Source organism: Astatotilapia calliptera, chromosome 4 (genome assembly GCF_964374335.1).
Source record: "Astatotilapia calliptera chromosome 4, fAstCal68.1, whole genome shotgun sequence".
Classification (NCBI taxonomy): Eukaryota; Metazoa; Chordata; class Actinopteri; order Cichliformes; family Cichlidae; genus Astatotilapia; species Astatotilapia calliptera.
Window position 1 is genome coordinate 8,673,831 of NC_137425.1, and position 24,623 is coordinate 8,698,453.

A 24,623-nucleotide genomic window follows, 5' to 3' on the forward strand; every position below is an offset into this window, starting at 1 on the left:
CTGGGCTGACTGGAATTGATTACAAGTGGATACAGGTCAGTCAGTGTTCGGCATATTTAACAGCTTTCAGATCATACTTAAGAGCTTAAGAATTTACTGGACAAGTGCTTCCTTGTCAGTATTTAAAGGATTATTAAAATCTCAAACTCAGTGTAAAGACAGCTATTAGACTTTAATGTTGTTTTTTTACTGGAATACAAACAACCAAGTAGGTATTGTTGTGCTAGGTCATACTTGCGCATGGTAGCAAGGGTATCAGTTATAGTCTTGCATCGTTTTAACAGGGCATCAAGTCTGTGTGGCTCTTCCTTCAGGAACTTGACAGCTTCCACCTCCACCCGGAGCACCACCCGCATCTTGCTCTGCAGACCTGGAAATTGATCTTTAGGGGAAAGCAACAGATTAATACAGGGAGCCAACTGTGATCACACAAAAAATATCTATTACATTTGTCCAAAATGTTTTGTGGTAGGCAACCATAACCTTTTTCAATTTAGGTAAATGGTCACTGAGTTCATTGAGACAATGAGTAATCTGAGGGTGATTAAGTGCTACAGATTGGCTGTTCATGACTACAAGTTAGTCAGTGCATTGATGAGTAACTAGGGCGTTATAAATGGTCTGCCAGCATAAAGGGCTGTGTTTTCCTTTTTGCGCCAGTGTACAGTGAATCCACCAGAATGACTCACTTTTCAGCTCCGTGAGTGTTTCTCCCAGCTTTCTCAGAAGAGTGGCCTTCTCCTCCAGCTCCTGCACTGTCACCAGCTTGTGGTTGACAGACGACTCCTTCTGGATCTCCTCCACCGACTTCTCCAGGTCGCTGAGATGGAACAGACAGAAGGCTGAACACCAGGGATTCCTCCACCACACTTAGATTCGACTGAATATTTATCTCAAAATCGTGATATTCATGTTTCAGCCATGCTTTTGCCAATAAACTGTCTCTCAATCAACTGGGAACTAGATCAACAGTTTGGGCAAGCTGAACTGGACGAGGTACAGATTAGTTTTCGAAAGTTTCATGCAGCAACTGAAGTAAGAAACTTTTAAAATAGCTATATAATATGATGCCTTCAAGAAAACGTAAACTACGCAAATATAAATTCGTTAAGCGCTAATGTTGAGTTGATCTAGTCTGGTCCTCAAGACATATGATGAATAAAAATTCAGTGTATAATTAAACAAAATAATTGGCTGCCACTAGCCAGGAAAAGTACCAGACATCGATTAGCAGGGATCATCTAACAGTTCAACTAATTATTCTAAAATCCAAGTGCAGAAACGAGTGACATTCAATAAGTCTTCTTCGACTCACAGAGCGATCCAGCAAATTTCCACATACAAGACTGAAGCAGGTTATCTGATTATTAAATCTCAAGGTAGCTCTTTGCTCTCATTTTGCAGTCAGTTTAATTAGTTGTTGGACAGTCGTGTAACTCAGATCTTAATAAGCATCTTGCTCTGTGCCGGGCTTAATTATAGCGACAGCTTTATCCTATCAGTGTGTCGTAAAAGAGACATGAATTTTGCTATGTCTGATATAATTATAAAATACAAGTTAAAACGCATCTTAAACTACACAAATGTCAACCAGTATTCACCTACAGCACAGATTGCATTCATAGATTCTTCTATATTTGGAAACCCCCTTTTTTTTTAAAATTATCACTGGTTTCTATCATCAAGCGTGTACTGCTCAACAACTGTTATACACTGCACTGCCAAGAAACAAATCGTGTACTGTAACTGACTGGAGTTGCTGAATGATGAGCTCCTCCTCGTTGAGATATTTGAGTCTTTCTTCCTCCACCAGGAGGCGCTGCCTCTGGAGAGGATCCTCCTGTTTCCTCAGGGCATCAGTCACACGCACGTTCAGCTCCGCCTCTGTCCGCTTCAGCAGCGTTCGCACTGAATCCTGGTTCTCTAGCTGCATGAAAAAAAAAGCCACACGTTAAAAAACAACATCACAGAAATACACGTACACTCAGCAAATATTTGGAAATTAGCTGTGGGAATGTTAGCCTTCTTGGTCTTTGGAGCATTGCTTGCTGGCGTTATGAAAGCTGCTATTTCATTTATCACAAAATACTATCGCATTAAGGAGGAGAACTGGAGCTGACTAAGGCTTTACAATGAAAACTTCAGTGATTTGCAACAACTGCACACCTTTTTCTACCTTGTCCTTGAGGGGTCAGGTTCTCTGGCATCTTTACTCCATGACCTTCCACATGAGAAGAACACTTAACTCTGTCCTTTAATGTATATTAATTTTCCAGTCAATATTAGTGAGTTTTAGCCTTCATGATGTAATGAACAATATGTTCTTAAAACCACTCTGAGATGCAGCCAATACTTCACTTTCTGCTGTCTGTATTTGCATTAGCATGTGCACACAATATTGTTCTAAACACAGAGGGCTGAAATACCCTGAGGAAAATGAAACAGATGCACCAAGCATGAACTCCACTTGCTTTCAGTGTTATGAAAGGAATATTCTACAGGACTATGCATGTAACACAACTCCCCAAGATGAAATCACCTAGTAAGCAAGAAAAAATGAATAATTGATTATTCTTTTGTTCCAGGAAGTGAAGCAAGACAACAATATCGCTAACATTTATAATTACCCAGTATTCCCTGATATACTGCCAGCAGCAGTGATGTAGATGCATGAGTCCAAAAGCAAGGAGTACAGTAACACATTAAAGAAAAATGTTTAATGCATCAAGAGAAATAGCATGCTCTGCTGCCTCTGTCTTGCTCAGTTGCCTGTCTCTACTTTACCCTCTTGCATAATTCATTCACATGTAAAATTAAAGCTGTTGGCCATCGGCACGGGCGGCAATATAGGCCCAGGTGCAGAGGTCACACTTGGGCACACTGACACGCAAACAGCAAACTGTTCTCTCTTCGGTGCATCACAACCATTGGTGTTTGGCTCGCCATCTCACTGTTTCGCTAGTTGAAAGCAGCCTTGCAACTGCTCTTACGGAACAAATAAAAGCACCACATGCCTATCATCTCTCACTTCCATTACTCAATTTTTCACTCCTTTTCCTGCAAGAAACTTCACTCCTCTGAAAGTGAGAGCATTTATCTCATCTCTTTCTAATTCCTCCTGCAGTAACCATGGCACCACTTCAAGCGGAGATAAATGAAACTCAGACAGAAAGGACTTAATTTCCACATTTTGGTTAACTCTTCTTGTGGCTTTCTGTCTAATTCTGCATCTATCTCGACAGGTCTAAGGAGCGAAACGGAAAAGGATGCTCCAAACAAATGCTACTAGCACATCATTCACGCTGATCAAGATAATGCCAGTTCGCTTCAGTAAAAAATGGGTTTATCTCAACCCAGAAACAGTGTCCTGGTTTCTCTAAATAATCTACTCAGCATGCTGTCAACACTCTTCCTAAGGACTACTTCTTCAGTAGAAACTTGTTAATAACAACTGCTCACAAGACTGTGTAATATGCAGAGTCATCAGTAAAGTGTCTCAGGCGAGGCATGCTGCTGCTGATTTTTTTAGAGCGTACATTTGCAAAGCCATTAGCAACACATACAAATACAAATAACCATTTGCATGTTATTAGGGTAGAGGTGGGGGTGTTAATAATTGTTCACCTTTTACAATTTGTTTTGATGAGTTATACCACTGTCACAGTGAATTTACATTTCAAAATATCGCATTAATATCAGATGTCTGTTTCTTTTTATCCTTATTACATATTTATATGCATTTGTTTTTCTGCTGTGCAATAACAACAATATAACTAACAAAAAAGATGAAAGAAAACATTATTTTCCTCCATAGGGAGGAGGACTAGATGTGTCCAGATAAATTTTATGTAGTTCTTACATAGTGGGATTCATTACACAACCACAGAGAGCTCGGTTCACAAACACAGAGTGCCATTGGCAGCTACGATAATCATTTAGATGAGACAGGAAACATTAAATATAAACTCGAATATCAAAGGTATATTTAGGAAAACAAACGGTGTTCGTAGAGCTAGACAATAACCAGTTTTCTAATCTGAAAGGACAAACCAATTAAAAACATTTAATCGTGGATATTAAATACCTGGATCTTGCGTAGCTGGTTGAGCTGTTTGCGCAGGTCGCTGGCGTTTTGCTGCAGACCGTGAAGATGGAGCTGCATCTGCAAGCGACCAACGCTGTTCACCTGGATTGAGTTAGAAGGTGGCGGCGGCATCAGAGCTAGAGGTGCCGACGGTGTATTTGCTGCCAATCACAGAGCAGGAAACGGGGGTCACCGGGAGGTCGTTGGGAAACAAAGCGGTTAGTTTGTTGGGTTATGCTCCGGTGAGAGTTGCAGCCAGCCAGCATCACACAGTAAAACAATAACACAAATACACACTTGCCATAAAGGCCAAAAAAATTACATATACAGAAACTCTGGGCGCACACACACAGAGGATATAGTGTGTGAATACAAAAAAGTCCCATATTCACAAAACTCTAATTGCCCAGTGGGAGAAATATGAGCTCATGCTATTAGTAACCCATAGAGAAGTGCAATTAGTCTATTCAGCAGTGACACACAGGGATAACCATGCTCTTATCTGAACATAGGCCTTTGTGAGTATGGTCATTGACCCACCATATATTCTACCACATATTCACACACCCTCACAAAAGAGTTTTCCACTGTGTGCCAGAACAAACCTCTGAAATTCGCAAAGGAATAACCAAGCAGAAATTTAAAAAGTAGAGACAGACAGAACGAGGGGAGTCTGCGTTCTGGGAAACCAACCAGGAGATAAATAGGAGAATATACACTGCCAGCTACCCAGCAACACCACACACCCATACAGAGGTCAGGGAGCAATGAGAAATGTCTGGAAGGAGTAAAAGGGTGATAGAGTAGGAGATGGAAACTACCTTTCTTCTTCTGTCGTCCGGCTGGAATATAGAAAGAGTGAGCCAGTTACCAAGAAATTAATGAGTAGCAGAGAGACAAAGAGGGAGAGGAAAGTTTAGATTTACAGAATGGTGATCCCGGAGAACATTTTATTGACTATAGCAGAGACAATGGCTGTGATGATGGCATAAGTCTTATGGCAGTGATCCAATGCATGAGGAAGCTTCAAAGACAACAGGGTTATAAAATTATGGAGAGACAGGAATGACTGTACAGTATCAAAGGGATGCATCCAGTGTACCTATCGGGGTACAAAAGCTGAAAAGCTCCTGTCAGTATTTAACAAATTCTATGATTAAATATTTATTTCTTATATAGAATATCTGATATTTTGAAAAATACCTTTGAACACAAAATTGAATTTACATGCCGCCAGCAGAGACAGTCACAAGTGAAGGAATAAACCTTCCAAAGACTTCAAAGCTGTCTTATTTCCTCTTTCTGGAGGTTATGTTTACAATTTGGCATCTCAGTTTATTTAACACATTTCACGAGCTGTCACCAGGTATATTTTTCAATCTCTGACAGATCCGTCTAGCATTTCGCCTCTGCTTTCCTGTATTTGTACTTAGCAATGCAAAAAAAACTTTGCGGTACAATCTCAAAAGAACCAAAGAGTAATTTTCTCATCTGACCGAGCTTTAACAATTCTATTAACCCGATTTGATGCTTGATTTGATGCTTAATTTTGATTATCAAATGATATATTAGACATTTTAAATTAAACTTTTCCACTTAAGAAGCGACAGAAAAGCAAAGACAGTCAAAGAGAAAAAGAAAAAAGAACTATGAGAGTGTCCAAAGAGACTTTAACACTGAACTCACTTGGTTCAATTAAAATGAACACTGGCAAGTTTTCCTGCGTAATGCAGTTAGTTTTGGATAGCTAGAAGAAAAACTGTCCATGAGAATTATTATGACTTCATAAGCTAAATCTGCTGTTAGATTTGCAATGCTTATAATAAAAAATGCACAGCCAGTGTAGGATCGCTATTTACGATACATGGAAGTATTACCATATAACCTATCATACCACTGATTTATTAAAGATATTTCATCTGACTCAGTGTATTATGCACTATATTTGGCCCATTAACATGTCAATATACATTCCCACTAGAGCAAAAATGAAATAAAATTCTTTGAATTCTGCTTGGGACAGGACACTATTACTGTTTATGTAGATAAACATGTTTAAGTTCCAGGGTCAGACTGTATAACTACATATTCACATGCAGTTTGATAGCTAACACATTGTTTGAACAATGCTGGAGTAGAACTAAAAGTTCCAAACAAACAATTACCAATGCTACATTTCTTAACTTAACCTCTTATCCGCCCTCTTGTAAGAAAGTTACCAAGTTGGCAAATATTAGTCTTAAACCAGGAAGTCACCTCCATTGCTAGTTTGTGTACATTCGGGTGCGTGCACAGGGAGCAGGGAAATCGAGCCATAAAAGTATTCTAAACAGCACAGGAAAGGAAGTGTTAGTAACGGTTGGGTTCACAGGTAACAATTACGCTGCTTTACTCACTTCCAGTGGCGGAGCCATCACTGTTGGTTTCGGTCTTCTCGCTGGAAGAGAAAGGTAATGGCCGTGAAAACTCCGTCCCTTGGTCTGGAGGGCAGCCCGCCATCATGCAGAGACGCAGCAGGCCACATCTGAGGATCAACGGCCACAGGGCAAGGCAATTACAGTGCTAACACTAGAAGCACCAGTGCTGGATACTATCAGACTGATTACATTAACAAGTTGTCACCTTTTTAATGAAGTCTACTGCATATGTGAGAGTAAAGTGCCCTGATAACAATGGTCAGTGTAAGGAATCAAAATCTACTGAAAGACTCTAGGAGATGTCTGTATTTATCAGTGCACTGATCAGCATTGTGCCCTGTGGCTAATGTTTAGTGCTCTGAATTTGTGCTGTGCTCACACAAGGTAATGCACCACTTCACAGCTATGGAGCTTCTAATGGCTCTCATAATAGATAATAATCCTGTCGATCATCCTGTTTTTGTGTCCAAACTAATGCTGTATCTGTGACTTTCAGAGGGTTAATGGGCTGTAATGGAGAGTCTTACGTGCTGTCACTGTCTGGTGCTCTGGTCAGCACACTCTGGACGAGGCCAGTCAGACTGGCTATCTGCTTCTCCATGGCCTCCATACGCTCCAGGCGATGATCCCTGCGAAAATAACAAACAGCACATCTGTGAAACAAAACCCTGAACTCAACACAAACGAAGAGCTGAAAAAACACTTGGAATTCTTTGCAAACAGAAAAATATTTGTTCTTAGGGGTGTGAAATATGCAAATTTGAATAGAAGATTGTTAAACATGAATTAATAATATCTGTAAAATTTTATCAGGCAGAGAAAATATGTAACTTTGAGGGTTTTGTTTTTGTTTGTTTGCTTTTTTCCCCTGATGCACACTGCATCAGAAGATACAATAAAATACATGAATAAAAACAGGAAAACATTCACACTGATTCTTACTGACCTGCTACTGTCAGAATCTTGCCCAGATAACGAAGACCCAAAACCAGATGTGGTGCGGCTGCCCTCTCCAGGTCCAGCTGTTATACACAGAGGATCAGAACTGGAGCTGGGCCTGGATTTCGGGCTCTCCACAAACACAGAAGAAGAGGCAGAGTCCTTGCGGAAACTCTGTCTGACAGGTGAGGCTCTGGGTGTGCTGGAATAAGAGTCCCTGTCCCTCAGCTGCATGTCAGGGATTTTCTGTGGGGATGACGGTGGCATGCGAAATCCCATGCCCAGAGTGGCAGAAGAGTATGTGTCTGAGTATAGTGAACCTCCAGGCTTGTAGAGCGAGTCTTCCAGGTCTCCCTGGAGAGCAGCAGCTGAGTAGGTGCTGAGGGAGCGCACAGAGCCACGTCGGTACAGGCCAGCGGAAACAGGGAAGCTAAAGGGGTCTCCGATCGCAGCTAATGACTGGGTGGAAGCGATGCTGAGGCGGCCTTCGTGCATCAAGCTGTAGGGATCGGCATATAGCCCCTCATTTTTCATCAGTGCCATGTTTTTAGCAGAAACCTCTTCATCAGGCTTGACATCGCGGCGCTCCAGGATGGCACTAGGTGAAGGGGAAAGACCTGCGTTGGCACCATGGCCGGCTGAGGGATGGTGTGGGTGTCGGGGCTGATCATGTTGGGGATGGGATCCACCGAAGGATGGAGCACGGCCCCCGCTGTAGGAGAGGCGTGAGCGAGAAGGAGACCCAGAGGATGCTGAGGCGGTGGAGGAAGGAAGGGTATTTAGGCGGCGAGTTGGGGAGGAGTCGCGGGAAGAGTAGACCATTTCCCTCTGAAATGAACAAAGAGGGATGAGAGTTACCATGGAGACCAACAGATGAGTGTGCTGTGATTCCCATGCTTATAATGACTATGGCTATGACTTGGATCTGGCTGACACCAGACAAGGTGTCAGGATCTGCAGATGCCAAAATATGATGATAAATTTGTTAAACAACGAGACAAATTATTGGTCCAATGGAAGAGATCAGAGATGCTGCCTGTGATTTTGTTTATTAGACTAATGATAAAAGGAATAAAATTGATTGTGTCTATTCTAAATGGAAAGAATCTGCGAGGCAAAACAAGACCATGTAGTCTTAAATCTGTATCTTTATCTACAGCAGGATGATAACATGATGCAAAAGCTCATTCAACCTGAAAAGCTCTGAACGTTTCTTCACTGAGCTCTTCTTCCCTGCATTTTGTCTAGTATATTATTGTTAAACATGCCCCAGTGCTATCTTTAACTTCACTTCTGGCTGTGTTCCCCTGCTGCTAATTTACTCCTGTTGTGATTTTTCTAATTTCTGAACCTTTTAACTGTCAAATAGTCTGCTTTTCCTAGTCGCATATCTACTTTTCTAACTTAAGTCATTCCTGTTTTCATTCATTCTCAGCATCATAGCAAACAGTTTATTGCAGAGAATATATTAGACAAAGACAGAGTAATCTGTGATGTTTAGCCTTTGTAACCAGGGATAAATTTATTTATATACACTGAAAAACCATGGCATTAAAACTAAGCCAAACCCTGTATTCCCTGACCAGTTGACAAGTGGTTTCTGATTTTCAGTGGAAGAAACTGGATGTACCAAGAATCGCAAACACTAACTAACCACTGAGAGGTACTGAAACTTTAAAAAGTGCAGTAAAAACTACCTCCAGCCTGCAAGATTGGGGCTTTAGCAATAGATTTCACAGTGACTGTGAACAACCACTGGCAACCACTAAGGAATACTTATTTTTCCTAATCAACTGTTGCCAACTGGTTGCCAGGTGGTCACCAGCTGGTCTTTAGGCCTATGTGGATACTTGTTGATGTTTTTGTGGTGTACACATACTCGTTGGCCACCCCTTCCCCTCTTTTTCCATGTCAACTTCTTGTATAAAATGTTTACGTAAACAAGCACAGTACATGCACTGAAATCATTTTTCATTCTCTGTTTGCATGGTTAACAAGAGTTGTATTCTTAGTATTTTGTGAATAATGCAGATTGTAAGCAGAGTTTTGTATAAAAAAAAAACTAAAAAAAGATCTCCCTCAGGCTCCCTTGATCTTTACTGAAGCAGAAATAGCTTTGAATGTTAAAATATGCTCATTTCACACAGGAACATTGTTCTCTGGTGTCTGCACAGCAACAGATGGCCTACTTGAAGATAAGAAAATACATTTCCAGGAGGAATACCTGTTAAATTACTAACCTGAATATACTGTAATAGCCTGTAATAGTCAAAGTAACCACTAAAATAATAAAAATAATAAAACAAGGCACTATTACCTTACCAAAAAGGCACCCAATTACAGTTTTCATTGACAGTTCAGTTGTCAAACTTGCCAGAGATCAGACAAGAATTTTGTTCTGTGAAATAGCAGAAAACAGGCTGGCCTTTTCACCTCCCAGCTCCATTCTGCTTACCCTCAAGTCCCCGTTGGCCAGGTGTGCGGCAGCGGGATAAGAAGCATAGATGGGTTCTTTGCGGTAAATCTTGATGATGCTGCGATCCTGAATGTCTCTGACATCCTCCAGCTCGTAGAAGACATTACGGGCCTCGTCCTTGATCAGGATGGCTGTGTTGGGTGACTTCAGCATACCTGCTGTCAACTTCTGAGGGAACATGTGCACGATGAGAGCATGCAGCGTATCCAGGCTGGTGAGCTCATGGGTGATGTGCACCCGACGCGTCTCATCTCCATATTGCAGAAACAGCACGCCTAATAGAAAGCGATGAAGGAGAAGGTGGCTGAGTCAGAAGATGCTGGCTTTAGTGGATGGAGAGAACTAGCAGAGACATTTTGTTGGCTGCAGCTGAAATGATACAAATGTTCTGACTCTTGAGATACGAAATCTAGATAACTTTTCTCATCAGATGTCAACATGATTAATGGCTAAATGAGTACCAAACCCACTCTTATTTTCTTAATGTTAGATTAGGATTGTGAGAGCTAGTTGAGAATTCACAGATAATGCACAAAGATGCATGCACAGGCTGAATTTTTTGCAAGGTTTTCTTTTTGAGTATTAGTTGCCCCACCTATGAATAATTAAACTCCAAAACATCCCAACTTCATAAAAAGCTTTCAGCAGATTCTGCAACGATCATATAAATAAAGATGTGTTTGACGCCTGACTAACCTGAAAATTCATCTTCATACACCATGGGACAAACAAAAAGTCATACACCATGGGACAAACAAAAAAGAACAAACAAAGCAAAGAAAGACCAAGAGTTAAAAGTCAGGCAAAATTAAGTGTCAGTTAATACTGCAGACAAGTTGGGAAGAGAAGAAAACAAAGACAGTAGTTAGTGTAGAGACAGGGGAGACAGGCAAGCCTGGTGTGCCACTTTTGCTTGAACTTCTTATTCAGGAATGCCCTAATCAGGTATAGCTCTTTAATTTTACACCCACTTCTTTTACCTGCGCAAGGTAACTCCACACCTTGCTCTTCATGAATCTGCACCACCTTCACATTAATCCTCTCTACACTCCCAAGGCCCTTTTAATATAAAACTGTCCTCGAATGTTCTGCTTGCACACAAGGATATACTTAATCCAGTACAGTATGAACTCTGTTACAGTTAAATGAAATGTCACTAAAATACCTATCCTAAGAAAAAAATATCTATGTTTTTTTGTTGCATTCTAAAAACTACAAGACATTTTTGAGCTCACAGGGAGCGTACTGCATCGACACTGAAAAACAAAGTCATACTTTATCAGGTTTGAGTGTTCTGTACATTTTTATAGCAGGTCAATTAGACTAAAGACTGTAAATTCGGTGTGAATAAAACACAATTCCTTCAATTCCTTGTAAGCACAGTGGTTCCCTTCACCAGCTACATGAGGTAAAGAGAAAGCTGCCTTGAGTCCAGCTGGTATGCAGTGATTTTAACCTGGAGATCGTAGCTTATTCTGGCTGGCTGAGCGGGACAGCGGCAGACTCTGGCGAAATCGGTTCATCCGGTTAAACCCAATGGGGATGTCGGCTTCTGACATAGTCTCCAAGGATTCAGCGGAGGCAAAAGAGAGCTTGGCAGCCTGGTCGGCAAGACCAGACTGGGTAGACTGGGAGTGGCGTGGACTGCGGCTCTACAGAGAGAAAAGGGACAGATTAATTCACTGTGAAGTGAAACTGAAGTGGAAAGAATGGATTGGACGGGGCTAGTGGTGTAAGAACAACTCGAAAACAGAAAGCAGGCACACAGTGAGACACCACACAATGAAACACCTAACAAGATTATTGAAGCCCTGACAATGGTTAAGCTAGCAGCCATTTACAAAGAATTACTGGCGTCACAGTCTCTGACATTAGTTGAATGGTGCAGCAACAAAACATTATATAGCTGTACTCAGTTGGCACAGAATGCCAGGACATCAGCCTTTATGAATCACTTGTAAGGAGACGTATTAAGCAGAAACTCAGAAAAAGTTAGTGAGACTTTGCACACCTCCCACACGCTCTCATACAAACTTGTCCGTTTGCAGCTACGAACTTTAAATGAATGCTTGTGGGATGGGAGGAGAAGCTCATGCAAATCCCAGGCTGTCACTGTGGGTTTATCCTGCTGGCCTATGCCCAGGCGTCTCTCACTGAAAGACTGTTAGCGCAGCTGGGGCTGAGCTCACTGAACTGTCTCTCTGATCCCCCACCACTGCAGAGTCTCCTCCAGCTCAGAGGCTGCTGTAATGAGCTCCCAGAATGCTGTCTGCTCATTGTTTGGACGGCAAAAGCAAATGCATCTTTGGCCACAGCACAGGAGCCATTCCTGTCTCATCCTCCTTGAACCACGAGCACAACAGTCGTTCTGCTCGCTTAGAACAGTCCTTTCTAAGAATTTCCCTGTCTTCCTTTCGCTGCCTAAGTCAAGCAGCAGCATGGATCTACTGCTCCTTCCATTAATGTGGTATTTAATTAATGGGATACTGACAGAAGCAATATGGAGGGCCATATCTGCGCTCATTAAGTCTCAGCAGTGGATTGTTTGAATTCATTCATAAACACACAGCACTGCACAGAATACACAACCACTGTACATCCATTTATGGTTTTGTTAATTGGGTAATAAGCCAGGAAAGCATGCTGAACAAGAAATGAAAGATGCAAACAGAGAATACTTTCAATATGGATTTTTTTTTTCAAAATAATCAATTAACTACTTAATCAGTAAAATGAAAAAATAGCAGGGAAGAAATCCATCTCAATATCCCAGACAGAGAATTTCAAAAGGGTGGGTTTTGTTTTTACCAAAAGGCAGCATGTGACAATATACTGTCACAGTGGGCAAAATGAATGTAGCACAAGATTAATTTTTTTTAGCCTTGCAGGTGGCACAGTTCAATGGATGGCAATGTCACCGTCAGATAGTCGATCGACCACCTCGGTGCATACTCAGCTTTTAGATCGATTGCTACAGAATTTTGCACCGACGATCATAGTTCAATTTGTCCAACACTTCCAAGTGAACACCAGCCTAGCTTTAGCTTTAGTAGATATCCTTAATATGTAGATGCAAATGATAATAAACGTTGCAGTACTCATGCAACTCAATGAGATAAATCTTTTTTACTTATTAAACTTCTGGGAATCGAGTAATTATTCCAGTAGGAAATGGAATAACCAAACAGCAATATATGGGACCTTATATCATGTTAGGTACTGCAGTCATTGGTAATTTGGTCTTTTAATTAGCTGCTGCATGCATTCACGTGTATGTTTACAAGACGAGTTACAAACCTGCAGCAAGACTAAAAATCCCAACGACCATTTTTTATAATGTAACCTTACATTCCTTTTGCCGCCATCATACATAATTCAATCACGCAATCATACACAGTGAACCAAACCAGTGATGGTAGCGGCAGACAGTGTCTGAGCGCACTGAGAAACTGCGATGCTGACAGATAACCCACACCATGTTTTCTAATAGGGTCATTTATCTAAGCTGTGACCACACCGAGGAACACAGCCAACAGCATCACAGAGGAGGAGGAGGAGCCCACACTGTAGCTTGCCTCATTCTGGCCAGACCATCCTACATAGGGACATTAAGGGGTGAGGAGGGTTGGGGGATCAAAATAAACCCTGGAGATTTTATTTACGTTTCCACTGTTTTAGGAAGCAAAAGTTGTGATTGAAATGTTGAAACGTGCTTTCGGTGTTATACAAGCTGTTTGATGTGAGTCTTCTGCTTAACTAAGAAGCTATGATTAGCAGACTGGCAACACTGGTGAACAGTCATCCCAGCTCTGAGGTAACAGCAGTATAATTCTTGGGCTTCGTGCACTTGCCAGACTACTATGTAGGCTGGAGTTATTTATACATGACCTTACGTCAAAATAGGCAAAATAACCAGTTGTAATTTTTACACTTTACAGGCTAAACAGTAAAAAGGTTACTTACTGAGCTAAAAGGTACTGATTTGTAGATTTTTGTTACTTTTTAGAATGAACCAGCGTAGTGAGGTGTGCTACTGATAGTGATGTTTTCATATATACTTTACATACATGAGACGGATAGCAATCTTCTCAACTAACTCTAGCATATTTCCTAACTATTACATTTTTTAATGTTAATTTTTGCTAGACTATTTGTAGACTACACTTGACGTTCTAAATGCCAATAAAGAAGGAGGATGATAAAAAGCAGTTTTTGGACTCTGTGCTTAACAAATTCAGGTGTTTAGCCAACACAGAACAGGTGCTGAACCAGCCGTCTAAATGAAATATTACTCAGTAAAAGTAACACCCAGGAGCTGATTTGGCAAAGAAATGCAGCTTTTTCTATGAATGGGAATATGAGCAACTCTGAACTACAGCTTGACTCATTCTAGCTGTCCTTGTTAGAATATAATTTAAAAGCGAAATAACCCACTGAGCTTTCTAGGAAATGGAAATGGGAGAGTATGATCCTGTATGTCTGAACTAGCTTTCCTGTCATCTTTTTAAACCCAAATTTACCTCCTTATTCACCCTGTATTCTCTCCGCAACTCCTTTCAACATGCTGCAAAAACAAGACAATGAAATCCCCATGTATGACTGGGTATAAGATTACTGCCGCTGTTGTTACATGTGGTTTTACTCAGATCGTCTTATTACAACAGTCCCCAAACATTGACTTCCATATTGGTGGTTTATGTGATATGTAAACTGAAAATGTCTCACTGCGGTAATTTTGCATTGTAAATAATATATGTGAATGCACCATCTGGTCATGCATCTGGTGCTGCTAGAAATGCCAGCGTTACATCACGGTGTTCACAGCCTTTGAGGAAAACTGGTTTTACCTCCTCATTTTTCCTCCACACCCTCCCACCGTCCACCCCCTTCCCTACACCTCAACCTTTTCTTTTAGACTTTTTCCAACAGCACTCAATTACTGTTGCAATCTCCACACTGCTATAAGGGCATTGCAGAAGAGAGGAACAAGAGGAGAACAGGATGATCTTACATGTGAATAGAGTGGAAAGTGGGACAAGGCAACCTAAGGCTACAAACTGCATTAAACTCATTGCAACCTCCCACCATGTCTTTTCTTGTTTCTTGCTTGTAGACACTAGCATGCGTGCATACACACAGACACACACACACACAATGGTCTACTCTGCTTTAAGGTCAAAAGCCTTGTAGCCTTGGTATATGGCTTTCTATGTTTGGGGGAGCATTTCTCATCAAACTCCATCTTGTACTTCAGGGTCGTCTTATTTAGACTGCAAACTAGTTGTCAGATTTTTTATCTCTTCTTCAATAAAAATGGTGAACTTCACTTCAGCCACAGAATGTTTTAATCAGGCATACTGTAATTACACTTCTGGGGCGATCAAAAATTGAATGCATCTGCAAAGTTATCTCTCTGTGAAGATTACATTTAATTTAAACCCTGAACTTGTTTTCTGATATTGTGCTCAGTTTGAGGTGGTTGATGCCTGATTAACTAACTGCCTGAAGGTTCAGTGATCTGGCCATAAAAGTGAAGTGAGCTTGTTTTAAAAATTCTGGAGTATATTTTGAACTTGAACTCTCTGTGTCCTTATATATTCCTATTTTCCTCTTGCTCATAACATAACATGTAGAATGTGAATAAATATGAACCGTGTGATGCACAAGCTTAAGTTAAGAGGAGTTCATGTGCGAGGTGTCGGCATTGGCTACGATACAGCTGAGCATCCAACAAGACAAGAAAATGGCTGAACACTGCTGTAACAGTCTAAAACCAGAGGCTGGCTTATTACATGATGGTTGCTGCCAGCCTCTTTCTAATCTTTTCTGCAAGAGCAGTAATTCTCCTCTTAAGTGACATTAAATTCTGTTGGATTTGAAAATTACTATATATAAAAATGCCAAACACAGCTTGATGTGAGTGAAGCCTTTGGTTCCCGAGGTGTAAAATCTTTAAATTGCAAACCTCACACCTTGTCCACATCTCATACTTTTTTCCCCCCACCAGCTTATTTTGTTCGCCCCTCCTAATAATATCTTTATCTTCCCTGGATGCTTCTGTGTGTCTTAGCCTCCAGTGATATGTCCTCATTTCCCACCTTTTATCCCCTGTCACTCATGTGTCCTCCTTTAATTCTTACTCAACTGCTTTGTGTGAACATATCTGCTTCCCCCTCAGTCTCTGAGGCCAAAGCCACATCCAGGTACATCTCTCGTGTTGTTTCTGTCTACATCTTGAGCATTTTTAATGTTTTTCCTCCACCCACAACCTGGCTCTTTTCCCACACAAAAAAAAGTTCACAGCTCTCACTTTTAGAAAATGGAGAGAAAACAGCCCCCTAAATCGATCCATCTCTCACATCCATTTGGCTCTACTTGCTTTTTTCCGTTATTATAGCTTTTCATCTTTTCACACAGTCCCCCAATACTCTCAGAGTCCTTTCTCTTTAGAATACCAGGAATCATCAATGCATGGAACAAAATGCTTTGTAAAATTGCTATAAATTGTAAGTTGTTGCAATAGGTTTGCTTATAAAAGATAGTGATAATAACGCAGTGTTCCTCAAGACACCATATTATAACTGAGAGTGTTAGGTGGGTTTCTGGCCGAGAGAAACAGCAGTTTTGAAACTTTGACAGTTTCATTTCAGGGATATGTTCAGTCATGCATCACCCACAACTTGTTAATTAGACTTAAAAATGTGTCTATATTTAGCATGCTACAATCCAATAAGATCCCTGGAAAACATATTTATGCCAAAGATGAAACCATGAGTGTATGCAGTCCTTATACTACTTCCATTTGGGGGTTTAATTTGAGCAGGGAGGGTAATTCAGGGAGAATTAGCCTTAGATTAGAGATGATAGCATGAGGGAGCAGGACATGGCTTTCAGAAGCTCTAGTGCAAAATGGAGAAAATTGAACAAGATGAGGCGCCGACATACAGTAAAAGATGTCAACAACAGCCTCTGTGTTAAAATCTAAATATATGATATTTTTAGATTTATGATCACTTGGAGTATTTTGCTTATTTCATTTGACACTATATTAATGCTGCTGCATCTCTGGAACAAATCAATAAATTCTCTCTTTCTCACTACTGTGTTATTAAAACAACCTAATTTAGTGCAAAGCTGCAAAACAATACGTGAATAACAAAAAAGCAACTTGCACTAATAAATGCAAAGAAATGAAAACAATCTCTAGTAAATCACTGATAAAGAAAATGTTAATCATGAACTACTTTGACTAAAGAAGAGTTGATTAATTTTAGTTTTTTTCTAAAGCTTTTCTTCTAAACACTTCACAGTTTGTATAACGCAGCTTTCAGTTTCTCATTAACGGTTGGAAAAAAACTAAACATCCCTAAAGGTCAACTTGACTTTGGGGAATACCGATGAGCATGTCATGGCCTTCATTGCTAATCAAGAACCCACATTTTCAAATGCAAATATAATTATTAGTTTCAATTATTATTATTTTGACATCATTTTAACATTTTCATTGGGAATGAGCAGGATGGATAAGATTAGAAATGAGTATATCAGAGGGCTAGCTCAGGTTGACATGATTTGCACATGTGCAGAGGAGAGATAGTGGATATGTTGGGTAACAAATGGATAAAGGATGTTGAATGTGGAGCTTCCAAGCAGGAAAAGAGGAAGATTCATGGATATAGTGAAGGAGGACAAAGGGTTGGAGGCAGATGAATAGCATTCTCAGTATTTCTGCAGAAAATCTTTCAGTCTTGTTATTTCATTTCTCAAAAGTCATAATTGGTTCAATTGATTGTTTCAAATGCTATTTTTCTTCCTCAAACACCCCCGAGCTTTGGCAGCCCACCTGTATGTCCTGCAGAGTTCAAAATCGTTTACTTGTGTGGCACATTTATGTGACAGACAGAACTCTAAATTCATGTTATTCAGAATAAATTAGTTGTGGGAATAGGGGATAAATTGCTTACCCTTCCCCAAGGGTCAGGGCATTTAGCCATTGATATTTAGTGACATTTCCACCTGGTCCAAATGATGCTGAGAGCACAGACTGAGGTCAGAGTACAACTCAGACAAGCCCTGGGCTCTTCCCTCACACATATCAATACCTTCTTTAACCTCTTCTATTTAGATAGTATAACTCCCTGCCTACCACTATGATCTATAAAGTCAGAAAGTGATACACACAACCTTGCATGCAAGCCAGCAATTCAGCGTAAGTGATTTATACAGTCAATATCACTGCCTGTTCTCCAGTGTATATAACCCATGTTTTTCCTTTATAAACCTGTGGATAAAATACATTTAGCATCTTTAGCCATGACTCAAGCTTCTGTGCTAATGCCAAAGCATTATTTCAGTAATGCTTGAGTAGCACATCTGAAATGCATTCTTAATGTCTCACTCAGTAATACGTCAGCAGTGTCACATGGCTGCTATCCATTAATGCCAGCTGACTGAGGTATCATAAATCCAGAGAGATTCATCTTCTGCAGATTAAATGGAGCGGGAGAAGTTTAAGCTGTTGCCACCCCCTGACACCTCTGCCACCACACACACACACACACACACACACACACACACCCATAAAGAGACAAAAGTCTCACACACATGCACACACACAGTGCACAGAGAGCCAAGAGATGTCAAGCGAGTTGGATACTGAAGCCAAAGTAGCATGGAGATAGGCTAGTGATGCCTGAGGGTTGAAAGTGATGCCACAGCACAAAGCACACATAGACACATTCAAATGGACACACTAACACACACAACGGACAGGAAAAATGACAAACACACAGGGACACTTGAACTAGCAGCACTGACCTTAAAGCTCCAGTAGTTGGGCTGTTGCTGTGAAGTTTCAGGAAGGGAGACAGAGAGAATAGTTAGATATTTATGTCTCTGCTTATAGCTTAAGTTAAATATAAACAGAATATTGCGCAGAGCAAAGTAAACTAGTTACAAGACAGAGTCACGCTGCAGGCCACAAAAAGTTTTGCATTTTCCTCCAGAAAGCGTCATTTGAACTCATTAATATTACTGACAGCCTCATCTAATAGGGCTCTCTGAAGTATTAAATGATTGGTGTTAATGCAAGTGGTCTCTGTGTTTTGCAAGCACTGGGTTCCAGCGTACCTAAAACAAGATTGCGTTGTTGGCTGTAACTGGTGAAGGTGAGGAAATGAAAAGAGTGAAATCGAATCAAGCAAGCAACCCACTCTGTAGCGGCAACGCTGGCCTCTCTCCCAGACTTCACCACCACAGGCAACCGAGCACTCTGCCTCCCGCTTGCCGTCTCCTGTCTCATCCATTCCCAATCCACCAGCTGCGCTCTTTTCATCAGAACCTCGAAATCTCACCTGCTTATTTTCGCCAGTGCATGCTGTATTTCTAATCTGTCCATTTGCCCTTCCTGCTGCTCTGCCACATACTAAAAGGCGCTCGCATTTTGGCAGAGGTCTCTGGCTTTCTATAAAGCCATAATTACCCCACAGTCAAATCCAGGCCAATCCACTGATGGCTCCAAAATACCTTAAACTGACATGGAAATTAAAAAAAAAAAAGATTGCAAAAGTCCATGAATTTTAATTCTAATCCAAACTGTTATTCTTGTTCTTATTCTTATCTGCAGGCAATTTTCAGTCCATTCAGTCCCCGTTCTCCAGAACCCACATTAGTCTCCTGGCAGATGAATTTTTTTCTTTTTCTTTTTTTTTTAAGCGACAAGTTTTGATTTATGATAGTTGGTGGTTTTTCATTACCCGCCTCCCATTCTAATACAGTCTCAACAAAAGCCAGATTATTTCTGTAAACACGAGAATCAGGGCCAGTGATTACTAACTTATTGCAACCCAAGCTTTCACTTAGTGTTCCCTCACTCTTTTTCAGCTCAGGTGTTTCTGTCACTCCATTTCCTTCCGTCTTCTCTTTTCGTATCGAGATGCAACTGTTTGCTTGGCCTTGACACAGAATGAAGTGCTATAATTAAATTAATACAAAGCAGTAAAGTTTCCTGGGCAAGAAGGTAGCAGCAGTAAACTACTGTGTGCTGAAACCCCCTTTGCAGCTCTTTTCAGTCAGTATACAAGGTGTTTTATGGCTCTGATGAAAACAGGAGAGGAAAACTTTAAATGTTTTGTAGCTACTTTACATAAATGAACAGATAATTATTTTATATTATCAGTTTTGAATTAAAGTGTGAATCTTGAACGCCACACCAACAAAAAGAATTAAAAAAAAATAAAAATCACAAATGCACTAAAAAGACAATAAATGCTTTTTACTTCTAGAGCTATTCTACTAAAATTTTATTATTCTAATGATGAATTATTATTATTTTTCCCAGTACTTTGACTTTTTGCATCAATAGCACACATGATGGCTCGATGGTGTAGCGGTTCACGCCATCTAACAAGCAAAAGATCCCATCCCAGGAGGAGACAAATCCTTTTGAGGGTGTGTCAGGAAGTGCATCCAGCGTAAAAAAAAATATGCCAAATCAAACGTGCCGAGTGGGTCCCTTGTGAATAAAGGAGCAGCTGGAAGCAGCCACATCTACAGCACTCACGGAAATCATGTCTATATGGTTACCTAAAAATAAAAAGTTGCCAGAATAGCAAAATTTAATTGATTTTTTTTAGACAGAAGATACTGTATATACACACAAACAGGCTGGAGAGGGGGGAGCTAAATATCAAAATACATTTCCATGTTTCCCTGATATCTACGCTGCACTGATTGTACACTTCTCTTGAATAATAAAAGTCCATTTAATATGTTTTGGAAGTATTTTGAGACTTTTGCAACATATTTTAAATCTTGCTTTTCCTGACGTCTGGCAGGAGGTTCAGGCTGCTGAGGTCCCGATAGACTCAATAGACTCAAGGACAGCTTTTACAACAGGGCAATGGCCCTAATCAGTGCAAACAGCTGACCTGATTGACTACCTCCCTGGACTTTTTTTGGGGGGGGAACAACAATAACAATAATAATATTTATAAAAAACAACGTGCAACAATAATTAATGTGCAATAATAACAGTGTGCAATACACAAAGACTTATTCTTCATTTTATTACTAAGTTAAGTTACTGTGATGTGTTGTGTTGTGTTGCATATAGTGCCAACGTGCGACAGTTTTCCAAGTTCATCATACTATTGTACTATGTATGACTGTACAATGACAATAAAGAGTTATCTTATCTTATCTTTAAATCAGCATGTAGTTTGGACTCAGCATTAGTCTTGGGATCGACTGCACCAACCTACCAGAACATCCCAAAAAGGGAAAAATATCCATAGCTCAGAATATCTGCGCCATTCATTACAAATCTGTGTTTTGTTATATATGATAGACAACAGCTTTAGAAGGCTGCTCTAAAATTATTCAGGTTTTGTGAAGTGGCTGCTGTCTTTGAGTTCATCTGTGCTTGTCTCTTCTTTTTTTATACTGCATCTCCACTATATAAACAAAACCTGCTTGGAGCTTACACAGTATACAATACAAAAATGGTTTAATAATCCTGTGATATGGGCCGAACAACAGTAACAAACTAACCACCTAAAAAATGAAAGACTGAAACCTTTAAATCTCACTCAAAGCATTGTGTGCCATTTTGTTATTTTATTCTCCAAGTAATGTTTTGCTAGTGTAGAGTGGAGTTGTTCTAAGTATAATTTTAAATGTGTATGACTGTGCTTAGGCTCACTGGCTCTGAGACAAGTGGGACGCAAATTTATATGGCGCTTAATCTCTACCCACGCTTCTTTTTCCCCGTGGTATATAAATTTCTACCAACATGTCAAAGCAGTTGCTAGAGAAAATGACTCTTTGGTGTGATGTCCCCTGCCAAACTCTAATGCCTTATATTGTTGCTGTCCATAGAAAACCACTCATCTTCAAAGTCCACAGGATTAAATTAACCAACATTGGTGATAATAAAGAGAAAACTCTTTGTGGATGATTTTAAAAAGTTCTCGTTGTTCACAGGAACACACTGGATTTGTAAATCATCTGGTCAAAAAGCAGACTCTCAGTTAGAGATTGAAGGTCAGTGATAAAGTGGGTCGCTTTTGGGGATATGCCAATACACAATCCTTCAGGACTGGACTTAAACTGACCTTCAATACCTGATCATGAGTCCATCATTTATTAACTGTAGCCACTGAGTTTTGTCCTTGACAATTTGTCGAACTGACAGGAGCTCAGGGGCAGCACCGGTGCATCATAAATAATTGCTGTTCATTTGTTCTGACAACCTTAATGATTTTATTTTCCCACAAAGCTGAATGACTCAGAGGCTTGGCTTTAATGGTGCAGAAGTGATTTGTGGTCTTGTGTTTCTGTCTCTTCCCAGTGTTTCTCTGTTTGTTGCTTTAATGAGGCTAACTCACACTAAAGTAAACACATTTTTATTGTTCTTTAACCGTTGCTCTGCTCTGACAGCTGCAGATACACTTCACTTGGACTTTGATTTGCAAATATTCGAATGTGAATGTGAGAGAGAGCAAACTGGAGAGGGCTTATTTCAATGTAGATTATTTCTCTTTAGCAGTTCTCCATGCAGGCAATAATCACTGCCATTAAAGAACATCTTCTGGGAAGAAATCATATTCAACACCTTAGCCTATAGTGCCAGTCGTTATCACTCTAATCCCAGATGAACAGATGACAGAGTAACTCTTGACTGTAGCTCTGCTACTTAGCTCAAATCTACACATTGTCATTTTTTAACTTCCACTTGAATTAAATAGGCTGCAAGCCCCACTTAGACAAAATTACTGATAGATGTTTGAACTTAGGGCTGGAGGGTTAAATGCATTTTTCACTGCAAAGTTAAGACATCTATATATTTACGCATAAGCTTGTGTTTGTGCACTTACTGGGGTTAACCACAGAAATCTAACAGAAGGACTTAGTCTCGCAGAGTGGAGCGCTGCATTACCTGACCTGCATGTAAAACAGGCTGCACTCGCTCCACCCCTCCTCCACCTCTGTCTCTTTCTCATGTCGTCATCCTCTCTGCACCCCCGCCCCCCTCAAATCAACCCTTCTTACTCTTTCTCCCTCGATCCTCCTCCAGTCCGGTGTTGTGTCTAAACATCACAGCAGCTTCTCCGTCTCTCTCTCTTAAAAACGCACACATTAATCAGCAAATTACTGCTCAAACAGAGACACAAAGGACGCTGTGAACAGCTTATACATCAGCCCCCGTGTAGCTTGCTTTGTGAGCATATGCACGCCGTCTATACAACCACAACAAGCACAACAGGTATGCACTCTAATCCCAGCGAGCACATGCCCTCCCAGAAACACACAAACACACAAACTCTCTGCGGCAGCCTCCAGTTTCCAGTCTCATCTCACCTGCAGTGCACCTGTGCCTGTCCACCACTCCAGTCATCCCAGGCTGTTCGTCAGGTACAGTGAATCCTCATCGTGCTTTCGCCTGTCTCTCCCTCCCTGAGCTTCTCTTACCCACCTCCCTCTCTTTCACTCAATCTCCCTCTCTCGCTGTCTCGCTCTACAGTTGCACATGCGGCGGAAACTCTTTATTTAATTCATTACAACACCAGCCGATTAACTCCTTCGCAGATGGGTGGCTGGGTCCTGCTGGTGCTGGCTAATTGAGCAGTGGGCTGCTTCACAGGCTGCTGCGCTCCTCTCCAGCTCCTCCTCCCACCCTCCCTCCTTCCTTGCTGTCCATGCTCTGCAAAACCACAAGATGACAAGAAATCCTGGGCTCTGCTGCTTCCTTCCCTGAGTGAAAATGCCCTGTCACCTATGGATCTGTCCACTCCACAGGCTGACACTTAATTTGAGAAAAACACCTACCTTGAGCTTATTATTCCCCTGTCTCTTCTGGATTCATTGCACAATTCATCCCTCTCTACACAACCTGACCTTTGCAATGCGATATCCCCACCTACCATACATGGGAGAGGTTACCAAGGCAACTACGGACTCCACCTGCCGTTCAACCACCCTCCCGCTCGCTCGCTCACTCCGTCACTCTCTTTGATTCTTTCCCTTCGCCCCTGATGTGCTTTTCTTGTCACATCATTACACTAAATCTACCCGGTTTTAACACAGCAGCTGCACTGGAACACAGAGAGCATGTTTCTGCGTAGTGTGTGTGAGACAGAGAGCCATGAAACTGGTCAAAGCATGAAGCACATTTAGAAAGGGGAAAACAAAAAGCGAGGAGAGCAGAGGAGAAAGATTATTTCGATGTGTCCGCACCTTAGCAGAACCCCTGCTCTGGTCTGAACCCCTCTTCTGAAGGCGGCACCATGCTGAGTAGCATCCTGTTGCAGCACCTCCGGCTCGGTTCTTTGATCTTTGTATTTTTTTAATCAGGGTTTCAACATTTTGTGCTAATTTGAGAGGACATCTCTCATCTTTAACTCTATGTAAAGTTTTGCTACTTCTTCAAGAAGTAAAACAAAGCATTTTATAATGACACCTGTTACACCTACAAAACTACCTGACGCACCTCTTTCACGTCTTTTCTATCTAGGTCGGTGTCAAACTGCGTGCTCGTTTCACTGTTGATATCACCAGCAAGATGCTTGTTTTTTTACCATTTAATAATCCATTTAACTCCACCTAAGTAATGGGGCATTCTGTGTGTACAGACAGCATGGGTTTTTTTTTTTTTTGTTTTTTGGTGATGTCACCCACTGAGAAAACAGTAGTATGTCCTGAATTAAAA

At 40.9% G+C, this 24,623-nt stretch overlaps 1 protein-coding gene across 8 annotated transcripts in view; it reads right to left on the reverse strand.

The window, feature by feature from the left end:
• srcin1a (SRC kinase signaling inhibitor 1a) overlaps nucleotides 1-24,623 on the reverse strand; it is a 128,558-nt gene that overhangs the window by 23,401 nt on the left and 80,534 nt on the right. For 5 of the 8 annotated variants that reach the window (XM_080300185.1, XM_080300179.1, XM_080300180.1 and 2 more), the window contains exons 4-14: nucleotides 18,734-18,760; nucleotides 11,373-11,568; nucleotides 9,896-10,191; nucleotides 7,448-8,268; nucleotides 7,029-7,130; nucleotides 6,481-6,608; nucleotides 4,906-4,926; nucleotides 4,085-4,245; nucleotides 1,752-1,927; nucleotides 690-820; nucleotides 235-382 (exon numbers count right to left, since the gene is read on the reverse strand). In XM_080300185.1, the coding sequence (XP_080156311.1) occupies nucleotides 235-382; nucleotides 690-820; nucleotides 1,752-1,927; nucleotides 4,085-4,245; nucleotides 4,906-4,926; nucleotides 6,481-6,608; nucleotides 7,029-7,130; nucleotides 7,448-8,268; nucleotides 9,896-10,191; nucleotides 11,373-11,568; nucleotides 18,734-18,760 (2,207 nt within the window). The remainder of the gene's footprint in view (nucleotides 1-234; nucleotides 383-689; nucleotides 821-1,751; nucleotides 1,928-4,084; nucleotides 4,246-4,905; nucleotides 4,927-6,480; nucleotides 6,609-7,028; nucleotides 7,131-7,447; nucleotides 8,269-9,895; nucleotides 10,192-11,372; nucleotides 11,569-18,733; nucleotides 18,761-24,623) is intronic. The other 3 variants (XM_080300182.1, XM_080300183.1, XM_080300181.1) reach the window with 3 other exon arrangements.